The 16,518-nt window shown below is 43.6% G+C and overlaps 2 protein-coding genes across 4 annotated transcripts; one reads left to right on the forward strand and one right to left on the reverse strand.

Moving 5' to 3' along the window:
* Window positions 1–4,778: 4,778 nt before the first annotated feature.
* Window positions 4,779–5,746, reverse strand: rps29 (ribosomal protein S29). The gene is made up of 3 exons (XM_047022083.1): window positions 5,638–5,746; window positions 5,093–5,192; window positions 4,779–4,907 (listed from the first exon to the last, which is right to left on the reverse strand). The coding sequence occupies exons 1-3, from the start codon at window positions 5,697–5,699 to the stop codon at window positions 4,899–4,901; spliced, it is 171 nt and encodes a 56-aa protein (XP_046878039.1). The 5' UTR covers window positions 5,700–5,746; the 3' UTR covers window positions 4,779–4,898.
* Window positions 5,747–5,837: 91 nt separating this feature from the next.
* Window positions 5,838–9,533, forward strand: mgat2 (alpha-1,6-mannosyl-glycoprotein 2-beta-N-acetylglucosaminyltransferase). 3 transcript variants are annotated; one of them, XM_047022081.1, is made up of 2 exons: window positions 5,838–6,239; window positions 7,728–9,533. In XM_047022081.1, the coding sequence occupies exon 2, from the start codon at window positions 7,977–7,979 to the stop codon at window positions 9,384–9,386; it is 1,410 nt and encodes a 469-aa protein (XP_046878037.1). In that variant the 5' UTR covers window positions 5,838–6,239; window positions 7,728–7,976; the 3' UTR covers window positions 9,387–9,533. The 3 variants fall into 3 exon arrangements, with proteins under 3 accessions (XP_046878037.1, XP_046878038.1, XP_046878036.1); XM_047022082.1 differs by having other exon boundaries at window positions 5,838–6,234; XM_047022080.1 differs by lacking the exon at window positions 5,838–6,239 and adding an exon at window positions 6,623–6,858.
* The last annotated feature ends 6,985 nt before the right edge of the window (window positions 9,534–16,518 follow it).

Raw genomic sequence — 16,518 nt, forward strand, 5'->3', positions numbered from 1 at the left:
ATTCAATTCTAGCTTCTCTTTGTTAAACAAACACCTGCCTGGAAACAACATTGTCTTCCATTTCTTTGAAATGGAGATGAAGACCATGTCTTCTGCCTCCAGACTTTACAGCAATCGGTGAATACGATTGGTGGTTCTGTAAGTTGTTTGGATTTAGTTGTTGCTATGGTAAAGGTCATTTTGGCAAGGGGACTACACATTGTACAAACTGATCATGGGCAATGGTAGGTTACTTGAGCTGTTTTCATAGAAACTATTATCCACTTTTAACCATAAAAATCCAAATGTTTTTCCCATATTACAAGTGGAGGGCGCTGGTATCTGCATGGACACATTAAAGGCCACACACTATCAAACCATGATGATTTTCCCAAGCGTGGAGACAAAAAGTTGAAAGAATTAACAACTGCTAACAAGGATAGTGGGAGGCAGACCCTGACCTCAGACCAGGATGTGAAGCCTGCTCCGGATGCCTTGCAAGAAAGCAATGTGTAAAATAATTATTAAATCAGAAACAAAGGACTAAAGTGTAAACAGGATGAATGGAAGCCCGGGACCAAGGATTGAGAGCAAAATGTTAATTGTAAAGGTGCTGGAAAAATTGAATTCCATGAGAACTCTCAAAGTAAACACTTTCAAGGCCTTGGAAAATGTTTGACAATTCTTTCATTTACAAACAGGTGGTGACATCTCCACTCCGTATTTTAACCGTGGGTTATTGATTGCTGAGCAGTAGCCTTGGCACATAACAACGCTGTTTCCTGTAAACAATGTCAAATATTTGTCAACATTCCAAGGTTATCTTAGAGTTCCATTTAAGTAGGTATGTTAAAGGTTACTTTCAGTTTGCGGTACATCAACCTCTTTGAAAGAGGAGAGCAGGGATTAGAGAATTCCAGGAGCAGCTAACAGTTATAGACATAATAGAATGAGATCCTCACCGGTCAAGTGTGGACTAGTGCAGCAATTTAGCAGAGCAAAAAAGGGTATTTGATGCAGCCCTAGACACTAAGACAGTGCCAGCCCCCCTCGGTTGGAACATGAAATCTGGGAATATGGTTCATGGTTATATCTGTTCCCATGAAACCCACCAATAACGCTGACCATCTGAACACACATGCTGTATTGCATGCTGTCTGCCACCCAGTCAGGAACATGGTGTAATTATCAATCCATGGCTGGTTGCATAAATAAAAAACAGTGTGAGAGGAATATTAGACACTTGTGGCCTAAGGGGAATCAGTCACGTTTGCAGTGACACCATGTCACTTCCATATTGTTAAATGTCACTATTTGGTCTTTACCACTTATAAGTAATTTTAAAGAGCAGGAAAATGTGCTAAGTTATATAGAGCGTTAAAAGAGCAAGTCATCTCTGGCAGTATGTCATGTTGTCTCTCTCTTGCTGTTTCTGTAACAAGCACATTCAGACAGTCTTTTTTACTTTCTTGCATGCGTGTGTATATTTGTATGTGTGTGTGTGTGTGTGTGTGTGTGTGTGTGTGTGTGTGTGTGTGTGTGTGTGTGTGTGTGTGTGTGTGTGTGTGTGTGTGTGTGTGTGTGTGTGTGGGAGGGAGAGAGGAGAAAACAGATGGAGTACATAATGAAGATCCCTCTTTCTTTCTGCCTGTTTCTCTATTTCTCCTTGTCAGTCCTTGTCACTCATCCATTCCCCATTCCTTTTCCTTATATCTCTCTCTCTCTTTCACACACACACACATACACACACACACACATACACACACATCCAGAGAGCAACATCAGACAGATCAGTGAAGAATCTATTTGATTTTGCATGTCTACCCTTTGACTCAGCCCTCCCTTGTTGTTTGGTGAAGGCCGCAGCCCTACTGCACCCTCTCCACACGGTCTCACCCTCCACCACAGCCGGCCCTGGCACTTCAAATGGATGTGGAGTATTCAATTAGGTATGCCCCCAGCTCAAAGCCTTGTCAAGACTGTTACCATTGTCAATTTGCATCTCTTTCTTAACAGTGGGTGGAGAGTCACTCCCCAGGGTGCTGCACAAGCACCCCGCTGATTTGCCTTTGAACGCTTGCTCTCATCTCCACGTCCCATTGCGGTGCACTGCTGCCCCCTTGGGCAGGATTGGGTATTGCAGTCTTTCAGAGCAGTCACGTAAATGTTTGAGATAATGCGGTTACACAACACATTCCTTAATACTGGAGCCTCCTGTGAAGATGTTTTACTAAGATAGTATTCCAACTGGGCTGATCAGCATGTCCATGAGAGCTCTCAGCAAGTCTCAGCCTCTTTCTGTCATAGCAGCAGAGAGCAGGTGACCCAGTGGGATGTTTCCATGCCAACAGGGAAGTCAAGCATTCTGAACTTCATTTATTTTCCGTGATCTCAGCGATGGATGGGAGTGGGACAGCTGTGCTACGTGACTGGCCGTCAGTGTTATAGTAAGAGAGTTGGTTTGCATGGCTTCGACAGCCCATTTCATTAATCGTCCCCTAAAAAATTACAGCATTAACAACACACACTCAGAAACATTTGCATCAGTGTATTTATCACACACATAGACACATAGCATACACACGGTGATTGGTTAATGCCCAATTTTGGGGGTTTTGAAAATATTTTTCAACCTTTTAAAGTTGGATTTATGTTTTGACAACAGCTTTCAGTTCCAGGTGTAAAACATTTTAATAATTTTTATTTTATCCTTCTGAAACCTTTTTTCAGAAAAAATGTTTCAACCTGAGGACAGATAACAAAATATGTGACATATTGTGCCCAGGTCCAGTTGTTGACCAGATCAGTGATTGTCTTTTGTTCATAGCCTACAGTGCAAGGATAGATAATTCACCTGAGATGGTTTGGTTGGTGTGTCAGACATTATGAGGTCACATATTCTGACAACACCTATCAAGTCCAGATGTGCAAAAAAAAGTTTTGAACCTTTTTTTCTAGAAAAAAAATCTAACTTTTGAAACTTTATTTCACATAGGCCTATATTTTTTCAACCTGATGACAGCTATCAAAATATGTGACCTGTTGTGACCAGGGAGGTCACCTATTCTGATGACAGATGGTCCAGATGTGAAAAAAAGTATTGAAAGGAAATTTCAATACTAATAATAATTTTCAAACTTTTGAAAAAAATCAACCTTCTATCCAAAAGCTTTTTTCAAACTTTCGAAACTTTTTTTGACATATATTTTTTGGAAAACTGACGACAGTTATCAATATATGTTACCTCTTGAAGGCTAAGCGGGTAGATCGGATAATGGCCCCCCGAGCAGCGTGGCGTGTTCGATCGCACTTTGGAGCGAACTTCAGCCAACTCTAACAACCCCTAGTCTCTTGAAACTCTAAAAACGCCACAGGGTGTCAGTATAAGTCTATGAAGTTTTTTCGAGTCAACGCATTAGTGTAATACTACATCAGAAAAAAAGGATACCTTTATTTCTTTATAAACACTTCAGTTCAGATAAATTGCCACGGCTGAGCTGCAGCGGCTATTCACACCACAATCACTGGACGTACAGTACGGGGGCTTTGAACTGATCTGTTTCCGACCTGGGCCGGTACACTCATGACTATGGGTACAACCCCCCGGCTCATTCGATCCGACAACCTCAGCCTCCCGGTAACTTGGATTACAGGCACGCGCCACCGTGTCCGACGAGATCTGAAGCTGCAGGTATGCGTCGTGAGGTGATGGAATGTGATATCACTAACATGTCTTGCCCTTTTCTCTTGACACGTGTAGATCTGTAGTAACAAATGGACAATATGGTTTCAGTTTGTTTTCCCAATAGGAAAATAAAACAATCATGAGTATTTTAGGGAAATCACTGGAGTTAATACCATTAGGCCCATTGTCGTGTTGCCTAAATATGCTTTCAATATCAATTTTAAACACATTTTTATAATCGATGTCCATGAAACCCTTTGGGGTCTGACACTATTCTAGGATTTTTCCAGGTCCAACACTTCTAAGAGCTCAACTCAGATGGAACACTGCTGCCATCTAGTGTCCAACAATGTAAAAGAAAAAATCAGTTTGACACAGTGGAGCCATTCGAACTCACATTACATGTTTACAAAACTTTCTCTTGAAAAGTAAACGTCCTCCGTGAAAAGATAAGAAAATGATTAAATAACAATTGGCTCAAGGGATGTCCCAGGTCCAATTTCTCAATGCTCTTGGGGTCATGTCTGCCCACCAGTGGCAATTGTAGACCCTTTTCAGGGCTGCTCAAGCACCCCCACATTTTATCTTAGCACCCCTAAAAATTATAATTAAAAAATGTAAATGATTATTGTTTATTATCATTTGATGCTGGTAGTTCATGAAGGGAACATCCTTGGTTTTTTCATTCATTCAATATTTTGCATAATAATACATGTATGAATTTTTTATCCATTGAAATTTGGGATTTATTAGCCAGGGGGTTTAACACTTTTGCAAGGCACTGTATTCATGGCACATTTTCATTGGGGGCTGAGGACCCCTAAAGGTCTGATCCTAGAATTGCCCCTGCTGCCTACCCTAAAACATTAGTTAACACTTGTACTAGCCTATTTCACCGCAGGGCTAAAATAGTGTCATTTTATCCTAGTTGGTGTGTACCATGAATATAGGCACGTCATTTGCCAGGAATTAAGCATGTTTAATGAGACTGGCATTCAATAAGACACAGGGCCTAATACATAACAGTCGACATTATGAAAGCTGATTGTGTCAATTATATTTATACATTAAACTCGATACCAGTTTGAAAGAAAAAAAGAAAGACAATACACGATTTGGACAAAAGAAAAACGTTTATTTCAATGCCTCATCATCCCATATCCATTGAAGTTTGCGGGAAACTGCTCGAGTCGAATAGCCCACTCGACATCGAAGCCTCGACATCTCAACGCACTTAATCCAGCTGTGGGAGGGAAATCAAGTTTAGGATATCAATGTTATCAACAATCAGTGTCAATAAATACCACGAAAGACAGTAATTTAATTAGTAATTTATGAACTGTATATAAAACGTATTTTTCGAAAGGATGCCTGTACAGACTGTAGTCGCTTTATCAAGTCAGGTCGGAATCCCAGCGGAAGCCTTACCTTCACAAAGCCGATGTCTTTCGCGTACTGCCTGAAGCACTGACGGCACATGTTCAGACCATATTTACGGATCAAACCGTGTCTGTTCGAGCATACCCGGCTAGAAGTAAAGAAATAGTTAGATTAATTCATTTTTAAATGTACTTAATGAACGTGGTACGCTGTTAATTCAAAGTTAGCAAACTAGCAAGATAGCTTGCCGAGTTCCCTCCGCACCACTAGTAAAATATACGTATTTACTCGAGCTTTCATACACAAATATTAAAATAAAATCTATCATTTATCGACTTATGTTTAAGAGTGCATGTTGACGGCATAGGCATCTGACCTACAATTAATGTTCAAGTCTAGCATTCTAGATAAAAACAGCCATGGAAACCGGTGCACTTTAATGTGGAGCAGCCGCCATATTAGTTTGAGCTCGCCCATCCATGTGGTGCACGTTTAGGATAAGTTAATTCGGTCAAAGAACGCCAAACGAACTAAGAACGTACATCTAAATCATGTAATGTTCGGTTATTAATAATTTGTTGAAGAGGACTGACCAGGATCGTGAACCCTGGCCGAATTTTCTGGGGTGACTCCAATAGAGCTGTTGATGGCCCATCTTGTCTCTCTCGGTCGAATGTCGAAAAGGAAGGAAGAAAGTTGCGCGTGCGCAAGTAAAACTCTTCAGCACATCCTTCTTCCGTTCACGGCAAAATATGGTGCCTACTAGCGGTAAACGAAACAGGATCATAATAATAATAACAATAAACCCTGGGAAGGAAGACTAAGTTGTTTTTTAATGATGCTACACTGTATTATTTTACGTCACCTAGATACCTAGCAGTGGCCCAGTTGGGTCGAAGTTTGTGCTAATACAGCAATACCATGTCTTTGCTTGCGTTGTGAGTTCAGTTCTAACGTGGGCTACTATAGTATTCAAGTGTGACCTGAGCCAAATAGGATGTTGTCCTTTAATGTCTTTCACTTTAAGAGCACAAAGGAACAGTTAACAGGGACAAGTTTCTATAGGCTTAGCACCGCAGGTCTTTGTATTATGTGTGTAACTATGTGGGCCTACTAGGCTATGGGCCAACTGGACAAGCTAAGCCAAAATTCCGTAAATAACTACAGCTTTCACGTTTGGATTGAAGATGGTGAGGTGCGTGCAATGCTTTGTGAAGTAAATTAATGTCAAATACATTAATTAAGTATGTCTGACTGAATTAGATCAGTGTAGTAGGCTACAGTTAGACTATTATCATACGTACTATCTGATAATGGTAGAAATGAGCAGCCCTTTATTCCATCATTCATCCATCTTGTTCTTTACATGCATAACGTTTGACATTATAGTTCTTAAAAGTAGTTTGTTAATGCATACTAAAGAACTACAAGAAATGCCATATTAGATGAACATGAATACGTTATGAATTTCACAGTAGAGTTATACGTTAATAATCGTGATTTTAAAGCATTGGTGCTGTACAATTTAAGATAACGCGTTATGGTTATTTCAGACGTTATCACTTTATTTCTGACGTTGTGGTCCTCCCTCACTTAGCCAGTGCATTGTGGGAGACTTGCAAGCGGCCAGGCAACCAGGCAGCAAGCAGTCGTTCCGTAGTTGGTATTTTCAGCCAGCCCTAGCTTACTGTTGGATGGCGTTTTTTATCCAGACATCTGGAGCTGGATAAAAGGAATGGAGGAGAATGAATCTTTGACGTATATTCTTGGTTGAATTTTGGTGACGAAGCCGCACTCTACGTTACCGTTTTTTGGTAATTATTAAAATCTTTATTTACACTTGAGTTTGCAACACTGCTGGCAACGATTAATTATTTTGGGGGTGGGGGGCGCAACCGAAGAGGCTCTTGTTGTAAATAGCTAACACTAGCTACGTCGTCACTCAGCTCAATAGTTTGGCGTACTGGGTGTTTCATCTTGCTAAGGAACATTAGCTTGGTTATAACGTTTGAATACAGTACAGTTGTCTTCCGTAGCTATTCTGTAGCTCGAATACGCTGCCATATCATTTGCTCGGAAGCGCCGTGAGTGGGCTGATTGTAGTGACTTGCCAAACGATTTTACATTGAAGGAAGGAACGCTTCAGTGTAGAATAATTTACATATGGTTAGCTAGATTGTCAACGTCAGCTAGATGGCTGACGACCACGATTTCCTCATCGCATGTTATGTACATTGCTAGCTATTTAGCTAGATATCCTATCGGAAAGTAACGGCAAATATTTCAATTAAATGCATGTTGCACAGGTCTGTTGCACAGCACCCTTTTACAGCAAATTATTAGTTACTTTATTCCTGTATTGTTCTGTGCTAGTATACCATTTGTCGTCTCAGTATGCAATTCATGTCGACTTAATGTAGTACAGTTCTTTCCATTTTATGAATCTACATGGATTGTTAAAGGGGCCAATAGAGATGGGAGTAAATATAGCGGAAACAAAGTGGAATTTTGGTATTATCAACAACTTAAATTATATATTTTCAACTGTGGGGTAGGGAATCTCGTAAAATGTGTATAGGACACCCGATTTCTTGATTTATGTATGTTTGGTATTATTATGTACCTAACTTAAGCTACACAACTGAAACATAACAACATCTCCCCTTTTCCCTTTTTATTTCAGTGATTACATGCACACCACTACCCAGCTGCCTACCAGCAACCAACATGCCTTATGGGATATTCATCTGGCATCATTGACATTCCAGAACAATCCATGTTTACATTCCAAAAGTTGGCCTAAGTGTCAATTTAATTTCCGAAGAGTATCAAAACCAGCTGTCCGGCCCAGCACAACCCATTAGCAATCATAAAACCGACCTTTCCGTTTCTCTACAATCAACTCCTCTCCCTTCCCAAGGGACTGCCTATCATGAGATTCCGAATCTACAAGAGGAAGGTGGTGATTCTGACACTGGTGGTGGTCATCTGTGGGCTGGCATTCTGGAGCAGTGGAAAGCAGAAGAAGAGTAACAGCACATCTGTCCCTAAAGAAGTGGAGCCTGTGAAAAGAAGCAGTAGCAGTAGTAGTAGTAGTAGTAGTAGTAGTAGTAGTAACCAGGTACAGGTCACACCAGTGGTCAGTAAGGTACCCCCACCTGTCATCCCTGCTGCGATTGCCAACGAGACTCACCAGGAGAAGGTAAAGGAGAAGGAGAAAGTGTTGAAGCCGGATGTAGACAACACCACCTTGGTATACCGTGGCATTGTGTTCCAGCTCAACTTTGACCAGATCGTGAGAAACGAGGAGAAGTTCAAGACGGTCAGACATAAAGATGATCTGGTCGTTGTGGTCCAAGTGCACAATAGACCCGACTACTTGAAACTGCTTGTGGAGAGTCTGAGGAAGGCCGAGGGCATTGAGAGGGTGCTGTTGGTGTTCAGCCATGATTTCTGGTCCCCGGAGGTCAACCAGGTGGTGGCCTCAGTTGATTTCTGTCAGGTCCTTCAGATCTTCTTTCCATTCAGCATACAACTCTACCCCCAGGAGTTCCCTGGTAATGACCCCAAAGACTGCCCCAGAGACATTTCCAAGACAGAAGCCTTAAAGCTGGGTTGCATCAATGCAGAGTACCCTGACTCGTTCGGACACTACCGCGAAGCCAAGTTCTCCCAGACCAAACACCACTGGTGGTGGAAGCTGCATTTTGTTTGGGACAGAGTCAGGGCTATGAAGGACCACAATGGTCTGGTCCTGCTGATTGAAGAGGACCACTTCCTGTCACCTGATTTCATCCACACCCTGAAGCTGATGACAGTCCTGAAGACAGAGCAGTGCCCTGACTGTGACATCCTGTCTATGGGGAGTTACACCCACATTGGCTACTCCGGCAAAGCCAACAAGGTGGAGGTGAAAGCCTGGAAGTCTACTGAGCACAACATGGGGATGGCTCTGGGCAGAGCCACCTATCAGAAGCTCATCCACTGTACTGATGCTTTTTGCACTTATGATGACTACAACTGGGACTGGTCGCTGCAGCACCTGACTGTTACCTGCCTGCCCTCCTACTGGAAGGTGATGGTGTGCGAGGCTCCTAGGATCTTCCACGCTGGGGACTGTGGCATGCACCACAAGAAGGCAGTGTGCATGCCGGCCAGCCAGAAAATCAAGATAGAGAACATTCTCCAGAGCAGTGGAAACCAGCTGTTTCCAAAGAACCTCTTGATAACTAAGAGACTTCCCGCCCCTGGTGTTGGAGGTGTGGCCCCCCATGTGAAGAACGGAGGTTGGGGGGATATTAGGGACCATGAACTCTGCAAGAGCTACCTTCGATTACAGTGACCTTATTACAACTCTTATTATTATCATCTCTTTTGCATCCTCTTTAAAGAAAAGAAAGCCTTTTAAAAATAAATCTTTATGGACTATTCTTCATATTGCCTGTTTTACTGGACTGTTCCAAATAAAAAAAAGTATGTTTGGTTTGGGCTTTTTTGTTCCTAGTTTCTTTGTTACTTATAATGATGAGGTAAGATCTTCAGTGTTATATGCCAATGTAAACCACGTAGCACATTAGTAATTAGAATAGGTGTCTATAATAAGTGAAATTCATCTTGGAGGTTGTAAATTGGAGGCAGAACTGCAGGTTGGAGCAGTTGTAAATCAGTGCACTTCACAGTCCCTCTGTGCATGCATAATTAATTTTGAGGTATTTTTAACTCATAAAATTGTCAAGATCAAAGTGGATCCACAGAGATACCTCGTCCCCATTTAAAATATCTAATTTGGCTTATTCTCCACAGGTTTACATGTCTGATCCGGATATCGTTTCTGTGATCAGTGAGATCCTATCAAGTACTGATGCTGTGTGTATTACATCATTAACTAGCTGTAACTCCACAGCATCTAAGCTATTTATATCAGGTTTCTTCTTGAGGCTGCACGTTAAGCTTCCTCTGCCCAACCATGTCATCACAGTGAAGTGGTCTTAGTCAATATCAATTCACAGATAACGCACGGAAGTCCCTAGCTGGATTTACCAGATACAGACACAAGTTTCTCCTTATTCTTTGTGTTTGCGTGGTAAGGGAGTGCCTTTACATTTTAAGAACTCAAGAGTCCAGAGCTCAGTATTGACTGTTTCCTCAGAGGGTCGTGCTCAGTGGCTTTACTGAGGCAGCATTGATTTTCCCCTCCCTCAGGGGCCATGTTGTAAAGCAAGGCCAGACTTTCTGTTCCAAGACCTGGAATAACTGCTAACCCTCCAGTCTCCCCCCAACTCTATCCATATTATTAATTATTCACAATATCAAGTGTTGATGTTGCACCCTTTGCACGTCCTGAACAATAGAAGAAACCGACATTTGGCTGTGTTTATCATGATGCGTACTTGTATAAGCAAAATGATCCACAGATAAATAGATGCATAAAAAATATCCACATTTTCCATGGTCTATTTGATGGATATATAGAAGTTGCATTTCATCAGAACATAAAATACACAGGTCAGGAAGCAGTTCCCTTTTCTGTTATGGCCTTTTGTAACGGCAAATGACAGCGCTCTGGGATGCTGAGTGACCATGTGACTAGTGAATTTTACTCACATCATGACTGAGCCTAATAATCAGCTTTGCATTTCTTATGGGTTGGCTTTTGCCCAGAACAGGTATCTATAGTGATTCAGTGTTGGTTTTAGGTTCGAGACAAAAGCCACATTGGTTGAGTATTCTTTTACCATCCATTAATATCCATTACAGACTACGAGAAATAAGGTGTCCAGGAAGCAAATAAGTCATTTGCATTCCAATCTTATGAGTTTTGTCTGTTTTGAGTTGTATTAATGTTGTATAACATTGTTGTGTTACAGCCTCTCAATCGAGAACAACCATGCTTTCAACAGCCCAAAGCTTTTACGTTTCTGAGTGGCTATACTTATAAATCATTGATGACCACTGCACACTGCTGTATAAATAGGTCAATACGGAAGCATATACACATGAGAGAATTTCACTGGATGAGTAATACAGCTTAGAGAAACGGTTCATTCTGTTCTCAGACTCAAGAAAGACCCATATCCTATTATGCATTCTCTTGCAGGTTGTTGCTTTGGACCAACTGACTGTTTTTGGTGCACAGTATGATCTAATGTTTGCAACTGTCCTACCCAACACTCACAAATACACATTTAACACTGACCATCACCCATCAAGATCTACTTAACAGCAACGTGAAAATATGAAAAGTAAATGGTTAATATAACCTCATTCCAGGAATTATTTAGACACATACAGGCCTCTTTTGATTTAGGTAGTGCATTAGGTTCGTATGAGACATTTACTTGACTCCAATCTGGATTTACACCCACTCAGTGTAATAGAACATTGATTTGTGCTTCCTGGAGGAGAGTTAGCTGTCAGTGGTGGACAGGGGCGGTGCGTCCCATTGGGCAAGTCGGGTGGTTGCCCAGGGCCTCGTCGTATTTACGATTTTTTGTTTATTATTAAAATAAATCACTTGTCATTGCAAACAAATGACAATTCAAATTAGGCATGAAAACACAATTCTATAATTCTATTCTTTAGAGCTACATTTTATCTTTGAAATCCATCATGGATCATATGATTCAGGTCAAATGACGTTTCTGTCAGGGTGGTGTGGTGGAGTGTGTATGATTGCGGGGAAATTAAAAGATTTCAAAGTGGCAGTGAAAAAATTCATAAGAAAAAGGAGGAGGAGAAGTTAAGGGAGAAATGACCTAAGCTAACGCAGTTTTTCCAATCAAAGAATGCGTCCGTGGAAGACATTTCTGATAATGTTTCAAGTGCTGCTGGGCCAGGTTTAGCTATTGCTAGCAGACAAACAGTCACTTTAACAGCAACTAGCCCTCCCTGCCTTGCTTCTAAAAACGATGAGCCATCATCATGTACTACATCTGCCCATATCCCTGACACTGACCCCTGCACTGAGGAGGCACATGATACTGTCATGGTCATCACACTCATTTACTCACTTTCTCACACTCACTCTCTCTTCTCACTCTCTCTTCTCACTCTCTCTCTCACTCTCTCTCTTCTCTCTCTCTTCTCTCTTTCTCTCTCTCTTTCTTACTCACACACACACACATAGTAACACATGTTAAAGTCAGCCGTTTTGCTGTAAAGTTAATCATTATGAAGTAAATAATTGTTTACATGTTTCCATTCACAATAAATGTAAATTTCACATAACATGGCTCATTAAGTGTGTGTGTGCCTGGGTGTGTGTGGGGTTGGAGGGGATTGGTGCTTTGGGGGGGGGGGGGGGGGAATTGTTCTTTGCCCAGGGCCTCCAATTAGCCAAAACCACCCCTGGTACTGGAGAGACTCTTACCTGTGATGAGACATTGTCCATGAGAGGGACGCAGTGTGTCCTCAAGTCTGGCGGGCTTGCCTCCCCTCAGGCCCCCAGTGGTGGAACAACAGATCTGCAAAGAGAACGGCCGAATCCAAGTTTCTCATCACAGACACAATTTATAGGGTAAGTAAAGGTATTGGAAAGCTTGAAATCAACTTTACACAACTCTCCCAACATTTCTTCAAATGTCTGTGATAAAAACTGATGCTAATGACTTTACGCTGCCTGCTTGCAGCAAGAAGGTCCTGGATTCGATTCCTGCTTGGGGCCTGTCATCGCTCAGGAGGCAGTAGGAGCTAAATCTTTTTTTGCGTTTTGGACGTCCATATGGACGTCCATAGACTGGGCCATATCCCGGTCCTTTCGATGTGGATTTTGCATGTTCTCTGCGGGCATGCGTGGGTTCCAAAAAGAACCCTAATGAATAATGTTATTTTTCTTCTTCAACTTGACGAGCTGATCAAATGTTTAATGGAATTGAGTTGTCATTATGAACATACCTGCATGAATGTTGTTGTGATTCATCTGTAATTTATTAAAAAAATTGCACACAAAACTACCGATCTGGTAGCCAACGAATGAGCAGTGACGTCACATGAAATCAACTCATGGCCACACCTGCAGCTTCAGATCTCGCCGGACACGGTGGCGCGTGCCTGTAATCCAAGTTGCCGGGAGGCTGAGGTTGTCGGATCGAATGAGCCTGGGGTTTGTGGGATGCAGTCCGCTATGTCGAACGGGTGTCCAGACTAAGTTCGGTATCGATATGGTGCTCCTGGGGGAGCCCGGGACTACCAGGTCGTCTAAGGAGAGGTGTACCGGCCCAGGTCGGAAACGGAGCAGGTCAAAGCCCCCGTACCGTCCAGTAGTGGGTTAGCGCCTGTGAATAGACGCTGCAGCTCAGCCTGGGCAATACTTCGGAACCCAAACTTTTAATTCTTCTCCGTTGCGTTGATAAATAAAACAACAGTTCCTTTCGTTGCTTATTATGTCACAGAGAAGATCCAAAACGACAGGCTGTTAATCCTTGGGGGTTTCATAGAACCTCACGTTCCCAAAAAGGCTGGCCTAACACACTTGATTTCATTTATTTAGAATGCACTGAATACAGACCAGAGAATTCGACTCAAGACAAATGAATAGGCTGTCCAGAATGTAGCCCATTCTCGATGACGTCACATGAAATCAACTCATGGCCCACACCTGCAGCTTCAGATCTCGCCGGACACGGTGGCGCGTGCCTGTAATCCAAGTTGCCGGGAGGCTGAGGTTGTCGGATCGAATGAGCCTGGGGTTTGTGGGATGCAGTCCGCTATGTCGAACGGGTGTCCAGACTAAGTTCGGTATCGATATGGTGCTCCTGGGGGAGCCCGGGACTACCAGGTCGTCTAAGGAGAGGTGTACCGGCCCAGGTCGGAAACGGAGCAGGTCAAAGCCCCCGTACCGTCCAGTAGTGGGTTAGCGCCTGTGAATAGACGCTGCAGCTCAGCCTGGGCAATACTTCGGAACCCAACCTTTTAATTCTTCTCCGTTGCGTTGATAAATAAAACAACAGTTCCTTTCGTTGCTTATTATGTCACAGAGAAGATCCAAAACGACAGGCTGTTAATCCTTGGGGGTTTCATAGAACCTCACGTTCCCAAAAAGGCTGGCCTAACACACTTGATTTCATTTATTTAGAATGCACTGAATACAGACCAGAGAATTCGACTCAAGACAAATGAATAGGCTGTCCAGAATGTAGCCCATTCTCGATGACGTCACATGAAATCAACTCATGGCCCACACCTGCAGCTTCAGATCTCGCCGGACACGGTGGCGCGTGCCTGTAATCCAAGTTGCCGGGAGGCTGAGGTTGTCGGATCGAATGAGCCTGGGGTTTGTGGGATGCAGTCCGCTATGTCGAACGGGTGTCCAGACTAAGTTCGGTATCGATATGGTGCTCCTGGGGGAGCCCGGGACTACCAGGTCGTCTAAGGAGAGGTGTACCGGCCCAGGTCGGAAACGGAGCAGGTCAAAGCCCCCGTACCGTCCAGTAGTGGGTTAGCGCCTGTGAATAGACGCTGCAGCTCAGCCTGGGCAATACTTCGGAACCCAACCTTTTAATTCTTCTCCGTTGTGTTGATAAATAAAACAACAGTTCCTTTCGTTGCTTATTATGTCACAGAGAAGATCCAAAACGACAGGCTATTCATCTTTGGGGGTTTCATAGAACCTCACGTTCCCAAATAGGCTGGCCTAACACACTTGATTTCATTTATTTGGAATGCACTGAATACAGACCAGAGAATTCGACTCAAGACAAATGAATAGGCTGTCCAGAATGTAGCCCATTCTCGATGACGTCACATGAAATCAACTCATGGCCCACACCTGCAGCTTCAGATCTCGCCGGACACGGTGGCGCGTGCCTGTAATCCAAGTTGCCGGGAGGCTGAGGTTGTCGGATCGAATGAGCCTGGGGTTTGTGGGATGCAGTCCGCTATGTCGAACGGGTGTCCAGACTAAGTTCGGTATCGATATGGTGCTCCTGGGGGAGCCCGGGACTACCAGGTCGTCTAAGGAGAGGTGTACCGGCCCAGGTCGGAAACGGAGCAGGTCAAAGCCCCCGTACCGTCCAGTAGTGGGTTAGCGCCTGTGAATAGACGCTGCAGCTCAGCCTGGGCAATACTTCGGAACCCAACCTTTTAATTCTTCTCCGTTGTGTTGATAAATAAAACAACAGTTCCTTTCGTTGCTTATTATGTCACAGAGAAGATCCAAAACGACAGGCTATTCATCTTTGGGGGTTTCATAGAACCTCACGTTCCCAAAAAGGCTGGCCTAACACACTTGATTTCATTTATTTAGAATGCACTGAATACAGACCAGAGAATTCGACTCAAGACAAATGAATAGGCTGTCCAGAATGTAGCCCATTCTCGATGACGTCACATGAAATCAACTCATGGCCCACACCTGCAGCTTCAGATCTCGCCGGACACGGTGGCGCGTGCCTGTAATCCAAGTTGCCGGGAGGCTGAGGTTGTCGGATCGAATGAGCCTGGGGTTTGTGGGACGCAGTCCGCTATGTCGAACGGGTGTCCAGACTAAGTTCGGTATCGATATGGTGCTCCTGGGGGAGCCCGGGACTACCAGGTCGTCTAAGGAGAGGTGTACCGGCCCAGGTCGGAAACGGAGCAGGTCAAAGCCCCCGTACCGTCCAGTAGTGGGTTAGCGCCTGTGAATAGACGCTGCAGCTCAGCCTGGGCAATACTTCGGAACCCAACCTTTTAATTCTTCTCCGTTGTGTTGATCAATAAAACAACCGTTCCTTTGGTTGCTTATTATGTCACAGAGAAGATCCAAAACGACAGGCTATTCACCTTTGGGGGTTTCATAGAACCTCACGTTCCCAAAAAGGCTGGCCTAACACACTTGATGTCATTTATTCAGGATGCACTGAATACAGACCAGAGAATTCGACTCAAGACAAATGAATAGGCTGTCCAGAATGTAGCCCATTCTCGATGACGTCACATGAAATCAACTCATGGCCCACACCTGCAGCTTCAGATCTCGCCGGACACGGTGGCGCGTGCCTGTAATCCAAGTTGCCGGGAGGCTGAGGTTGTCGGATCGAATGAGCCTGGGGTTTGTGGGACGCAGTTCGCTATGTCGAACGGGTGTCCAGACTAAGTTCGGTATCGATATGGTGCTCCTGGGGGAGCCCGGGACTACCAGGTCGTCTAAGGAGAGGTGTACCGGCCCAGGTCGGAAACGGAGCAGGTCAAAGCCCCCGTACCGTCCAGTAGTGGGTTAGCGCCTGTGAATAGACGCTGCAGCTCAGCCTGGGCAATACTTCGGAACCCAACCTTTTAATTCTTCTCCGTTGTGTTGATCAATAAAACAACCGTTCCTTTGGTTGCTTATTATGTCACAGAGAAGATCCAAAACGACAGGCTATTCACCTTTGGGGGTTTCATAGAACCTCACGTTCCCAAAAAGGCTGGCCTAACACACTTGATGTCATTTATTCAGGATGCACTGAATACAGACCAGAGAATTCGACTCAAGACAAATGAATAGGCTGTCCAGAATG

This window comes from Hypomesus transpacificus, chromosome 6 (genome assembly GCF_021917145.1).
Source record: "Hypomesus transpacificus isolate Combined female chromosome 6, fHypTra1, whole genome shotgun sequence".
NCBI lineage: Eukaryota > Metazoa > Chordata > Actinopteri > Osmeriformes > Osmeridae > Hypomesus > Hypomesus transpacificus.

Coding starts and splice junctions, on each gene's coding strand:
- mgat2 (XM_047022081.1), top strand. CDS start 7,977: ATGAGATTCCGAATCTACAAGAGGAAGGTGGTGATTCTGACACTGGTG.
- rps29 (XM_047022083.1), bottom strand. CDS start 5,699: ATGGGCCATCAACAGCTCTATTGGAGTCACCCCAGAAAATTCGGCCAG. Junction 5,193..5,637: donor GGCCAGGGTTCACGATCCTG/GTCAGTCCTCTT, acceptor CTTTACTTCTAG/CCGGGTATGCTCGAACAGAC.